Below are 14,474 nucleotides of genomic sequence, written 5' to 3'. Positions count from 1 at the left end.
AAGAGTACTCTTCTTGTGAAACACCTCTGGACCTGCTCAATCGTGTTAATGTCCGATATAGAGTGTGGATTCCAGGCGGATAAGCTGTATTCAAGAATTGGTCTGGCAAAGGTTTTATATGCCTTCATTAGCAATACAATGTTACCGGAGAAGAAGCTTTGCAAGATTAGGTTAACAATTCTTAATGCCTTTTTGGCAATGCTGTTACAGTGAGCTCTGGGGCTTAGATCGTTTGAGATGAGTACTCCTAGGTCCTTAACAAAGTGGGGGTCGTCTATGAGATCGTTTCCGCCCAACTTGTATTTGGTGTTCTGATATATATTTTTTTTGCCAATGTGCAGGACAGGGCATTTATTAGTTGAGATTTGGAGTTGCCAAATGCGTGACCATTCTGACACATAGTCAATGTCGCTTTGTAGGGCAGCAGCATTGTCAGTGATGGATTGGTTTATAATTTATATATATATATATATAAAATAATGTTAGGTTGTAGGTATTTAAAGAAAATGCACAACCACTCAATGGCTTTTGTCTTTGCATTGGTTTTCCCCCTCCCATCCCTTCTTTGCTTATCATCTTTCCATAAATATCTGTTAAGGAGGGTCAGTGAAATAGCTGAATACCTGTCAATTCTTTATTACAACTGTTCTCAGTTCAACTGATATATTCTTTATTCCAATGGTTTGTCATTGAGATGATTTTGTTACCTTTTCCAATAACAAAGTGATGGTATGTGCCGTCCCTTATTTATTTGCATGTTATCAGCCTTCTCTCAAAAGGAAGAGAAAGGGAAGGATTCCTCACTTGGAGTCGTACAGCTTCGGTTTTATGCCAGGGCCCGTAAAACTACATTTCCCAGACATCTCTGCACCCTGAATCCTCCCCCCTCCCCCCTCCCCTTATCTTCGGATTCCTGCCGCATCTCAGAGTCACTCGCAGCCCTGCTTATCTGCGGCGCGCCCTGCGATCGCGGGCTCGTAGGGCGGAAGGGCTTAGAGGAGCGAGGCAGGCTAGGCGCTGGTTAGGCAGACTCTAGTCTAGGCGAAGCGGCGCGACACGGAGGCGCGGAAGGCTCGCAGCTTCTAGACTTTGGCACAGGAGGGAGCTGCCTTGAAGCGCATGTAGGGAGGGAGGAAAGAAGGGAAGATGGTCATTCGGGTTTTCGTCGCGTCTTCCTCTTGTTCCGTGGCGGTGAGTGGAAAAGGGAGGCTGGGGAGCGTGAAAGTCCCAACGATCAGGCGAGGGAGCCACTGAATTCATTCATCGCCCCTGCCTCTTGGGTGTCCTCAAATATGTTGGCCCGGACTACAACTCCCATCACGCCTTAGTCCCGCACGATCCATGTGGCTGGACGATGGTAGGAGAGTTATCCATCGCACTCGGGACGCGAGGTTAGGGAAGGAAGGCTATGCCTTCGACAGACGCCCCCCCCCACTCCCCCAGGAGCATCTATGCACCGAGGCTGTCGAAATCGCGACCCGACAGAAAGCAAAACGCGCGCGAAATCTTTCAGTAGGGAACCGGCGGAGCCGAGAGAGAGAGAGAGAGAGACATGTCTACCGTGGACAACAAAGTCCGTAACTCTGGAAAGCGGAGTAGTTGTTTTTCGTGGCTAATAACAGCCTTTTTTCCCCCCCGATAGAGAGTGACGAGGCGAGCTGTCCTATCGGGAGCCTCTCGGTTGCAGAATCTCTGGGTTCGGGCGGGCTGGAATATGCATGTTGTAATTTACTAATAATGTTGTTTACTGGCCCCCTATTTCCTTTAATTTTGTAATATGAAAGGTTGAAAGAAAATAAGTATACATCAAAAGCATTTACCGTCCTTGTTACCCTTTCCAAAAATTGGAGTGACCCCCGTTTTAAAATGAAATAATTAATAGTTAATAATTAATGACCATAATGAATAACACTGTGTTTTTTGAAAAAGGAGTCCCATACTTAGAAATGGGATTGGTAGGTGCATCAGAAGCCCTTATGCATTTATATGATTTATATGCCTGTCCATCTCACATAAGTGACTCTGGGCAATGTACAGGATTAAAACACAAAACCTACCACACATATCTTCCAACACCCAACGATAAACAATCCACTGTCATCAACATGCCAGAGCTCATCTGAGCTCATAACAGAGCTTGTAATTATATACACATAATTAAGTTTGTAAACACATTAAATTCACTATAAAATTGCTGCTTCAATAGCATTTTTCAATCCACACAAAACCTCAAAAAGTTGTATTTCTGATGCAAGTCAAATTTAAGGCTTGCTAAGATCTTGATAGTAAACTAATCTATTGAAGGAAGGTGAGAGAATTTACACTAAAATGATTAGAAAGCACAAACTAAACCAACACCCACAGCTCTTCGAAAATAAACAGTTTTGCTTTGTATCATGTGCTGTTTAAGTAATTAAGCTGCCTCTGTAAATGTGCTTAAAATTTCAGCTACATGTGGTTGGCATATCCACTATTTTTTAAAAAATGTTTTTTCAGTGGTCCCCACTAATATCATTTTTCTGTCTTTCTGTTTCTTTCTCAAGATACTTTTAGTCTTTAGATATTTCCCTTTTGCACAGACACGGCGATATTTTGGCACTGTAAGGATTGTTGCTCAAAGAATGTAGGATTGGTGTCTATATATATGATAATGTGAACAAAGTGAACCCCCATTAACTCTTTTAAGTCTACTGTCTTTTGTACGGTAATAACAGAGATAGCCATCTCTGGCCTTATTTCCTGCAGGCCTTGTGCAGTTTGAAAACTAATGAGCACCAAGTTAGGAAAGGCTGTTAGACATATTGTACAGGTAGTTTATAATCCTTAGACTTTCTGCTGCTGTAACTAATTTTGCTATCTCTAGAGAACTCTGTTGAGTTATATATTCTTGTCAAGGTAAGCATAAATATGGACGTGCATGGGCTTTTTATGAACATCATTGAAGGAGATTTTCTATACCCATAACTGCTTTTCCTTCAGTGTTGTGATACTGAACTTTGCTTTCTGTAAAACACATGTATGCAGCCCCTGTGGACTCCGCAGTTTTTGATAGATCTGATAGCTGTGTGTGATATTTGCGTTCTGTCCATTCATGTAATAAATGCTGAAGTACAGTGTGGTTTGGCACAAAGTATGTATTGTGCTTGGTAGCTGTATGTTAATAGCCAATAATGAGTATTTATCCATTTCAGGAGCCTGCTGAGTAAACTATTAGATCTTTTTAGAACCTGTATAATGAGCAATCTCTGAACATTCACAATAAAAGCCTCTCTCGTAGTAGAACTGTCGGTCTATTTTTAGCAAGTGGTTTATAGTAATACATCATCAAAATGTTTAATCTGTGTCACATATTTAAAAACAATAATTAAAATAACCAAGAAACTGAAAATGCTGTCCCTCTCTCAAATAAAAAACCTGGGATTTTCTACTAAGTCTCACTAGGCTTAGCAGAGCTTATATTTGCGGAGGCATACATCAAGTTGTACTATTTGTATTTGGCTCTGTGCCTATGTGCCTTGTGCAATTCAGGAAATCCTTCCTTCCTTTAAAGTTTATTACTCATTTCCTGGGTGCCATATCTGTAATTGAATGCTTGAACTACTAAAATAAGCAAATTATTCTCTTGCTCAAAGCAAAGGGACGGTGTATACGGTATACGTAAATTTAATGCTAGAATATTTTTTTCTAGTCCATACCCTGTGAAAAGTGGTGTGGCCTTAAGCACTTTCAACACCACTGTTCCTTTCTCAGTAATTAATAGGTCTGAGAAGTGCTACTGGCAATTCTGCAGCAGTAATAGTGCAACAGCCATAATGTAGACCAGCGGTTTCCAACCTTTCCGGCTTGGCGGACCGGCAGGAGGAGGGGAAGAGGGAGGGTTCTATGCAAGTGTGGATTTTTTTACTAGTGGTAAAAACTTGTTTGCTACTCATCATGCCTCCTGGAACCAATTAACGATGGCTACAGGTACCACTGTATATTCTCAAGATAGAAGTGAAAGAATTCTCAGAATGTACTTGATAAAATATTGTGATCATTTGTATATAAAAAAAGCTATTCTTCCTCAACAGACATTTGAAATTACTGAATTGAGAGTGCTCTTTACTTAACAGAGGTGCTTCATTTCCCTTAACCCCCATTTCTTTATTATGACTCCAGTACAATATTGTTATGGATAATATATAAATAAAGGAACATGTCAGGCTTGTGGAATCTCTTTTGCATTTTATTACAGAGGTGAGGTACTTTGTTTACTGAGTAAAAACAAGGGGAAGCTTTTCAATTAAATTGAAAGCCAACCCCTTTTACTATAGCTTATTTTTGCACATCTGATAGAATGGACTCTAGGTGTGTAAATGTTTCTACCATTTTTAAAAATCTGTAATAGGCTACAAAATATATATTTTCCTTCTGTGGATTAATATGGTTGCCCTTCTTGGATTTTTTTTTTAAATTTAGAAATACTCTCTACATTATTCAGGGACCTTTCTTCCATATAAGTGAATTGAGGATTACAGCAGAAATTCATTTTTAATGAATGATAGAAGTTGCCAGTAACTTCAGAAATTCAGTATTTTTAGGAATAATAGACTCTGATAATACTAACAAAATGCAGGACTTTAATCTTAAGTCTTTCATCCTTGATTTCAATTGCTACCTTATTATATTGAATGTAGAGCACTCTTCAGAATGAACAATGTACAGGATGAGACAACGTTGTATAAAATTAGACAATCAACGCCCCAATGTTTCAAAGATATTTCCTTACCTAAACAAAATCGGAATAACCAAAGTGGGGCAAAAAAGCAGTAATAGAAGAAGCGATTTTCCTGCTATTGCTATTCCTCCCCCCATTGACTTTCTTTGTGAGAATCTGGCAGGGAGTATTGGAAATCTCCCCCTCCCCTCCCCTCCCCTCTCCTGGTTGGTGGAGAAAGTGAGGAAATAAAGGCTTGCTGGTAAACTGTCACAGAATGTTGAAAATGAAGATTACATAACCACAGCAGCAGCACAGTAGCAACCAACAGCACTGAAGCAGTCACAGCTTCCCCAAATTTAATCCCTCAGAAGTCATGTGTCCCAGATTTTGGAGACATTCTGTAAAGGCATTTGAAGTACCTTGGTTCAAAAATTATTGCTCTAGGATCCACCATTTCACCCAATTAAAGGTCTTGATATCAAGAGCTTTAGTAATATACAGATACATCTTGTGTGAGTAATATATAGATACATCTTGTATGACCACTTTACTCTGGTCTCTAATCACTTAAGGTTTTTCTATCTATATGTAGATGATTTCATTACATACTGCCATTCATTGAGAAGATGGGGACAGATATAGTACAATTTGTACCATCAGAAAAAAGGGAGTCAGATATATGCTTAGAAGAGAAATATTTTTAAGGAACCTTAGAAAACATACCTAATGCTCTAGGGGTGAAATCTACTTACCTTCCTTACCGGTTCGGAAGTACATGCGTCACATGTGTGTCACATGCGCGTGCAGACCTGTGCATGCGCAAAACCTGTGCATGCACAGAAGGTAAAAAAAACATTACTTTCTGGTTATAAACCAGGCGGATGGGTGGAGCTTTGCTCCGCCATCACTACCGGATCGCCGAACAGCAGCCATGATTGCTACCGGATCACGTGGTTCGGTCCGAATCGAGAGCATTTCACCCCTGTAATGCTCCTACCTCCTATTTTCACCACAACAACAACCTTGTGAGGTGGGCAGGGTTGAAAGAGTATCTCAATCAATCACCTAGCTGGTTTTTATGCCTAACGGAGGCATAGAATTCAGTCTCTCGATTGCCAGCCCAGCGTCTTAACTAATGCCAAACTGGCTCTCAGTTTGTTGAAATAAGATACAGAGATCTGATCAGATTGTGTGGTTTACAAAATATTAAGTATAGAAAACTACCGTATTTTTTGGACTATAAGACACACCAGACTATAAGACGCACCTAGATTTAGAGGAAGAAAACAAGAAAAAAATAGTTTTTGGCCTCCGCACGTCATGTTTTCTCCCTTCCTGGCCCGAGAAGCACTTTGCATGCCAAAATCAGGCCCACTTTTTGGCCTCCCGAACCTTCCGTGCATCATGTTTTCACCAAAAACCTGTCTATTTTTTGCCTGCAGAGTGCTTCTAGGGGCTGGGGAGGGCAGAAACATGATGCACGGAGGGTTCAGGAGCCCAAAGAGGCCCATTTTTGGCAAAAAAAGGCCGGTTTTTGGTGAAAACAGACCATGTGGAAGACTGTAGAGTGCATCTGGGGACCAGGGAGAACGAAAACTGGCCCTTATTTGGTCTATAAGATGCACCAAAATTTTCACCCACTTTTGGGGGGGAAGTGTGTCTTATACTCCGAAAAATATGGTATATATTTTGAATATTTTTCCTGGTTTCTGATCACACAGCATAAATATGCTGCTCCCCAAAAGCATTCTTAATTCCTCTTTTAGAATTCAGATATGCTTTGCTTAATCAAAGAATATTTCAAAATTCTGAGCCAGAACTCAAGACCACTCTGTTGAGCAACAACTGGCATGTTTTTAGTCTTATTTTCCCAATCCCTGACTGGCTGATTTACATTTTGAGTCATTTTAAACTGCTTAATAATATTGGTGTTTGCTTACCCAACTCCTGTCATCCATCTGCTGATCGTGCTCCAGATTTAGCTCTTGGAAAGAAAAAAAGAGCAGCATGCAGAAATTCTGTTCTGTGCATTTTACCGGTTGCTGAGCTAATTGTTCTTTTTAAACAAGAATGCAAGATGCCAACAGAAAATAGTCGTTTTCACCAGCTCCATAAATTTTTAAAGTATGCTCTGCAGGTAGTCCATTAATCTACAGAGCATGCAGTCGGATGTGTACTTTTAAAGCAAAAGTCTTTCAATCTTACGTATGAGAAATCTTGAACTGAGGGTTTTAAGGCAGTCTTTTCTTTTTTTACCATTAAGCGTATAAAAATAAAATTTGTGCAAACAGGCGATGCAAAATTTGCAAGCCTCAAGTGCTTGGCTGCCTTATTCAGCTTAATTTCTAGATTCATCAAATACTGAACAGCAAAATGTGATTTCTTTAGTTCCAGATTCACACAATTTGCAAATTTTATATTGCGATTTGTAAAACATGATTTATGGTTGTATCTTATATATGAGCTCAGTCATTGTGACTTATGGGAAAAAATAATCAAAACAAACTATGTTAGCATAGCGCTACATGTGGAGTTAGAATATGTACTATTTGGTCTGGATACTGCCTTCTTAGTTTTTGTGTATTCAGTTTTCTAACCCTCTACTAAATATCCTCAGATTACCTGTTTGTCAGTCAGGTTACACCTTGCCACCTTGCTACCAACAAAGTGTTCCTAAGCTGTCTATAAACTGCTAGCATTTAGAACCTATTTTGTAAAATATGCTGTACAGTGTTTTGCCTTGTGGTAAGTGCACCATAACCTGGTTTTGACAGATTAATACCCACTTTTTCTTTATAGTTCTTTTGCGTCCCCCCTTTTCTCAGTTACTTGGCACCATTAATCTACAGAGACCTGCAAATTCTGTGAAAGAATGATTTAGAACATTAGAGTGTGCCCTTCTTTTTAAGCACTTAAAGCAGCTGGTCCTCCTTTCAGCCTTGCATGGTTGTTCAGAGGTTGCTCCTGGCGGTCTCTGCCTCCTCGGGCATCTATGGCTATTTTGCTTTGTATTAGGATACAGTGAAACAGAGTGCCTGTGAATGTATGTGCCTGTGGAAATAGGATTAACTGAACAGCTGGGCCAAAAGAACAATCAATCAGAATAGAGCTGAAGGGACTTTGGAAGTCTAGTCCAACTCCCTGCTCAAGCAAGAGACCCTATACCTACGATGGCGAACCTATGGCACGTGTGCCAGAGGTGGCACGCAGCGCCCATTCTGATGGCACACAAGCCATTGCCACAGTTCAGCTCTGCCACGCATTTGCATGCGCCTCCTGCCGGCCGGCTGGGTCTCTGCCACGCATGCGCAGGGGCGGGGCACGTGCAGGGGTGTGTGTGCAGGGCACATGTGGGACACAGCGCATGCATGCAGGGGTGGGGTGTGCAGGGGGCACATACACATGCATGGGCGCACCCACATGTGCGTTGCATTTTGGGGGTTCGGGTGTGCTTTGGGCAGTCGGTCCGGAAAAGGTTAGCCATCACTGCCCTATACCTATGATGGCGAACTTATGGCACGTGTGCCAGAGGTGGCACGCAGAACCCTCTCAGCGGGCACACGCCATTGCCAGCTACTCTTCTGGGTTCCGGTGTGCACATGTGTACCAGCCAGCTGCTTTCTTCTGGGTTTTGGCGCACTCCAGTTTCGGCACTCGGTACCGAAAAGGTTAATCATTGCTGCGCTATACCATTTCAGACAGGTGGCTGTCCAGTCTTTTCTTAAAACCCTCCAATGATGAAGCACCCACAACATCTGAAGGCCATCTGTTCCACTGGTTATTTGTTCTCACTGAAAAGATATAATGGTTTGATTGGTTCAGAATGATGTGCTTTGTATGCACTTTTCTAAAGCATCTGTTTTGAAGGATTGTACCGACCTAGTAGTGGGGGAACCTTATGCAGGATTCCACCTCCCATTATTCTGAGAATTTTGGAATATATATAATATAACATGATCTCTTTCCCCCCTACTTCTTAGTACAATGAAATGAAAACTAGACAACAAAAAGTTTTCTTCTCTGCAGATTTTCTGGATTGTCCAAAGTTCATTGGGTAGAATTGCAAAGTTAGTCATGGAAAAATTCCACTTGTTTAGTTATAATATGTTGTCTTGAAAAAGTAGAATGTTTAATAAAATGAATAATTTGAAATAATCAAACAGCACATTCTGGATACAATCCAATAAAATACTGGGAATTGAGAAAGACATTTTCTTCTGCAGGGTATTTTTGAGACAGTTGAGCTGGATTTAAACATCTGTAGCATTACAAACTAATTTTTACCAATAATTAGTTGCTAGTAATGAAAAAATAATACATTACTTTACATAAATAAGGAGTTTTATATTTGTTTTTGTTTTGCTTTGTTTATTCAGAAATTAATAAAATGTGCTACTTTAGCATATTTACTTTAATTTGATGTCTAAGGTTAATCTTTCAGGGTTATTTTGAAACCTAAAGTTCTCGGCCTATCTGGTATACTGTATTTTTAAATTGTTTTTTAATGAATCTCTTAATCATCACTTTGTGTCTTACTAGCCTTTTCAGTGGAGGTGGGAGCAGAACAGGGGTGAAATCCAGCAGGTTCTGACAGGTTCTGGAGAACCGGTAGCAGTAGCGCAGTGGGGTAGCAGTAGCAGAGTGGGGTGGGAATGGAGATTTTGCAATATTCTTCCCCCAGGAGTGGGGAGGGAATAGGGATTTTGCAGTATCCTTCCCCTGGAGTGGAGTGGGAATGGAGATTTTGCAATATCCTTTTCCTGCTACGCCACCAAGCCATGTCCACAGAACCAGTAGTAAAAAAATTTGGATTTCACCACTGGAACAGAGTCAGTGAAATGTGGCCTTCCAGATGTTATTAGACTTCATTGTTCCTATTAGTCTTGTTGCTAGAACTGATGTTCTTCACTTCCAACAACATTGTTCCTTCCTGTGGGTCATCTGAAAGCATATTCTTTATGAATTGTAAAAAGAAAAATGCTTTTTGTCAAGACCAGGGCAAGGAAGCTAAAGTAGTATGAAGGGTTGAAATAGCCATAGAAGATCTTCCTTCCTCTTCCTGAAGAAGCAGGAATGGTGTGTGGGAAATGATCAGTTTGGACCATCTAGAATTGAGTTATGTCCTCCAGACATTGAGCTTTTTGGTGGGATCCCCATTTCAAAGGTGAACAATTTCTCTGGATTATGCGTGTCAGCTGCATACACTGCACTTCAGTTAGCACATTAGTCTGATCAGTTGCTTTTTAAAAACAAAAACTATAGAGCATATTTTAATACATCTTCCCAACTAGCCTCTGTAGTACCTTTGAACATCTGCCCTGGCAAATCAACACCCTCTCCTGAGATGTTCATATTGAAGCGGTTGCTATAGCAAACTGCTACTGAACCCCTCTCCCCTCCCCCTTTTTGGAGGTCCTTAGTAAAGCTTTCATAATAGGCATTGTTGTTTAGTCTACTGTATATCCCACTGAGTAAATTATGTGTTGGAGAAATGGCTTCATTCTCTGTTGTTTTATTATGTTTCGTTCCTGAATCTAAGTTTTCTTTTTTTAAAAAATACACTTTATTTGGAAACTTTAAAAGACCATGCTATCTCTGAATTCTTATCCATACAGCTCCCTCCTATCTAGAAAATGTGATTTTCCAGAATGTTGGTCTAAAATGCTAACATAAAGGAATTAGAATTTTTAAAATGGGTGCAAATAGGGATGTGTGGTTTAGGGTCTACATAAGTATCCTTTTGTGATTCCCAGAGTGAACTGGGTCAATTATTTGGCCCTTTTTTTCTGACTAGGAATTTGAATAGGGATTGAGAATATAATTATAAATTGAGACCAGAGGTTTTTCTTTTTGAATGTATGGACAGTTGCAAAAACTTTGTTTCTATGCATAATAACTTCAGTGAGATTATTGTATGCACAAAGATATAAAAATTTGGTACTATGCACAATGGAGGAATGGTTGGTGAAGATAATGCTAACTTGCTCAGATGGGTAAATTGACTTTTTCTGATCAAGAAGAGACAATATCTACATTATTGCTGACTGAAAACCTCTTTTAGATTTTTTGCATACAGTAGAAACTTTGCCATGATTGACTTGCACACTTGGATTGAATAACAAACGATTACCTCTTAGTTCTGCCTTTCTTTTTTCCCAGATAAAGAAGAAGCAACAAGACGTTGTGCGATTTCTGGAAGCCAACAAGATTGACTTTGAAGAAGTGGATATCACCATGTCAGAGGAGCAAAGGCGGTGGATGTATAAAAATATTCCTCAAGACAAACTGCCTGCACAAGGCAACCCATTGCCTCCCCAGATCTTCAGCAATGATGAGTACTGTGGAGTAAGTAACTTTCAAAAGTTTTTGGTTTCTCCATTTTGTTACAGAAGAAAAACGAGGAGTGTATTGGACAATAACTCCATGTAGCATGAATGTGGAGGGCACCATGGTGATTAGATCCCCTCCCATGTGCTCTGGAGGAGTTTTTGGATTATACCAAGGAATTATGGGATAATGAAACATCTAGTGATTGATTTTCCATCTCTGACATATTTCTAGCCTTAGATGAACTTTAAAAAGCCCTTGCTTGGTGGAAACCAACAGGAAAGAGAAGCCTGTCTGTTTCTTTAAAGCAGACGTCTCTAAGAAATTTTGATTGTATCTGAATATATACATTCCCAGTGTTTCTTGCTCCCATGATATGTCAAACATTTATTCTCTATAAAATAAAGACAGGGCAATTCCCAATCCTTTGTCTTCATCAGATTCATCATGAAGAGTAATGTGTTCACCATTGGGTCAGTATAAATTTTTTGTTGGGTCAGGTTTCATCTTATTAGAGAATTTTCTCTTTGATTTTACTCTTTGTTCTAACTCTTCATATGTTAAAACAGTGATTTGGATAGTGGAAATAGGTTGGTTGCCACTCTCTGATTGATTACGCATGAGCCAGTCTGCTCAAGTAGCATCTCCCAAGGAGTTATGAAAGGATGTCTGTTTTTGTCTCTTCCTTCCAGTAATGATGGGAAAAAGTTTGCTGGTTCTATCTATGCTGGTCAGTGACCATAATAAAAAAATTATTTGAGATTTTGGCTTTCTCCTAATTATTAAAGTAAAAGCTGCAAGCACCACTGTAGCCCATGAAACTAGAAGCACGAAGACAGGATTCATGGCAGAATTACTTAAAAAGGGGAGGTCTTTTCTTCTGTTAGGGCCTAATTATACCAGACTAATGCAGTCTGTTATTAACACAGCTGCTTGCAATTACTGCAAGTTCAAGTCCCACCAGGCCCAAGGTTGACTCAGCCTTCCATCCTTTATAAGGTAAGTAAAATGAGGACCCAGATTGTTGAGGGGGCAATACAAGTTGACTTTGTATATAATATACAAATGGATGAAGACTATTGCTTAACACAGTGTAAGCCGCCCTGAGTCTTCGGAGAAGGGCGGGATATAAATTCAAATTAAAAAAAAAATTCGCTTGAACTTTTGGAAGGCCATAGACTAAAGGTAAATGAAGCTGAATTTAGAAGAGGAGGAATCATATGGTGATGGGGTTCTCAGTTGCTTTCTCGGCCAATTGCCTTTTTTTTAATATACATTTCCCCCCCTCTCCTTCTCTTTCCGACTCTTTTCTGTTACACAGTAGATTGCCAGGGAAGAAAATGATTACTTCTGCCAGAAGAATGAATATGTTGTTGCTGAGAGTTTTTGCAATTAGATTAAGAATTCATGAGATAGCATGTTTCCCCCAAAATAAGACCCAACTGGAAAATAAGTGTGATTTCCCCCCCCCCCATGCTGATAATATAAGCCCTGCCCAAAAATAAGGCCCAGTTAAGATTGTCAGCCAGATGGACGTATTTAGTGCTATATTTTCCTGAAAATAAGACCTAACTGGAAAATAAACCCTAATGCATCTTTTGGAGCAAAAATTAATGTAAGACCCAGTCTTATTTTCAGGAAAACATAGTATGATTAAGAATCTTATGTGGTCTGAAATCGTCAGATATACAAGTTAAGGCTCTGTTTTTCCTGCCCTCCTATGTCTTTCTACCTCTTGGTTGGACTGTGTAATAATATCTAGTAAGTTGATTTGAAGGGATTGCTTTTCTGCAGGATACCACCTAAATTAAATAGCATAATCTAGTGGTTTGAATTAATCCATTTTTGGTCACTTTTATGTTGAATTCCTATCATTATTTTTTTAAATATATGATCCTGAAGTGCCATTGCTCTTGTATGGGCTCACCCATAACCTGTTTGCAGGTTGATGAGTCATTTCATGAATTAGCACTTAAAAGCCTATTTATATTTCTAGCAATTGAGCCATATTGTTTATATTGGAATAAAGAAATGCTCTTTCCACTTCAGATTGAAAACCTGAATTGCAATGTGAAGGAGTTACTCAAATAATAGAAACAAGTTCCATTAATTCATTAATGGGCAAGGTTTACAGGCAAGGTAAATAAATAAATAAATTTAAAGGTTTTAAAGGGCCTATCATGAATATTAAAAAAACCTATTATAAATTATCCATTAATAGACTACTTACTTAGCACTGAAAAAAATCATTAAAAGCACAGCATAATGAAATAGTGTTAATAATTGTGATACTGTGTGTATTCATATGTGTGTAGTGGTTGCACTTTTGTGACTAATGTAAGTGCAACAGTTACCAACATTTCACTGGATTATTAACCAAACAGTACTGTTGATTCAGTGAATCTATGATGTGAGTATTTATATGTATATTCAGGCATGGTTGGATGTCCAATAAAAAAGATGAAATTTGGACTGAGCTAACATCTGGATATATCTGACAGTAGCTATGTGTTATGTATAACAATCCTGTTTTTGCGTAACAATTTTAGCATATCTGAATTCATAATAATCTGTTTTAATCCATTTACAATTGCTTGGCAATTCTGTATTAAAAATCTGAGCTTTAAAAATTGAAGACTAAAAATGACAGCTTCGGTTTTGTGATAAATAGGTCATGGGAAGTATAAAAGAATTTTTGGTCTTTCTAAACAGAAATCAAGTGCTACACTTTCCAAATAAAGCAGTCCTTTAGCAACAGTGCTTTATAAACAATGAAACTTAGTTTGAAAAATCTCCCAGGAGCTTTCTGTAAAAATGTTATTTTTTTCTCTGTTAAGGTTTCTTTTTCTGTATGTTCTCAAGTGTTCTAGAATAAATGAAACCACAATCTTTGGAGATTTTCTAGTGTTTGAGCAGAAACCCTGAGAATGCTACTTTCTCTGATAAATACATAACAGTTAGCAGCTGGCTACCAATGACACAATATTATTATGGTTTTTTTTTTGTTTTTTACTAAAATATGTTTTTGAGCTCTTACTTAATTTTTAATGCCTTAAAGTTGAAATATTTATTTTTAAAGGAAGACATATTCTTTATATTTATATTCTTTATATTCCGGGAACTATTTCTTTAAATTAACAATGAATGGTCTGGTTTTCTAATAGAAACAATAGTCTTTTTAGGATTAGGACCCCACAACCTCAATATTAACTAAACTTGTAGCAATAATGTGATAAGATGGGCAGCCAATAAAATAAAATAATAAAATAAATAAAATAAATAAATAGTAGTAAATGCATTACTTCTGCAGCATATTGACCTTTAGGAAGTAGAGGTATCAGAAAACCAAGTTATTTATTTACAAATGGTTATCTTTCAGGAAATAAAAAAATAAATAAACTACGGGCATGTAAATGCTTGTCAAGAATTGCTTTGGTGGGAATAGTTT

General features: G+C 38.8%; 1 protein-coding gene across 2 annotated transcripts in view; it reads left to right on the top strand.

The window, feature by feature from the left end:
• The first annotated feature begins 934 nt into the window (after positions 1–934).
• Positions 935–14,474, top strand: part of SH3BGRL2 (SH3 domain binding glutamate rich protein like 2) — a 28,939-nt gene continuing 15,399 nt past the window's right edge. Inside the window, exons 1-2 of one of the 2 annotated variants that reach the window (XR_009154286.1) lie at positions 935–1,191; positions 10,859–11,044. Coding sequence is in view for 1 of the 2 variants with exons in the window: in XM_058176087.1 (XP_058032070.1) it covers positions 1,147–1,191; positions 10,859–11,044 (231 nt within the window). In the remaining variant the exon portion in view is untranslated. The remainder of the gene's footprint in view (positions 1,192–10,858; positions 11,045–14,474) is intronic. The other variant, XM_058176087.1, reaches the window with a different exon arrangement.

The sequence above is a fragment of the Ahaetulla prasina genome, chromosome 1 (genome assembly GCF_028640845.1).
Source record: "Ahaetulla prasina isolate Xishuangbanna chromosome 1, ASM2864084v1, whole genome shotgun sequence".
NCBI classification, from domain to species: Eukaryota; Metazoa; Chordata; class Lepidosauria; order Squamata; family Colubridae; genus Ahaetulla; species Ahaetulla prasina.
The sequence above is the reverse complement of the archived record's forward strand: the minus strand, read 5'-3'. Positions and strand labels throughout refer to the sequence as shown.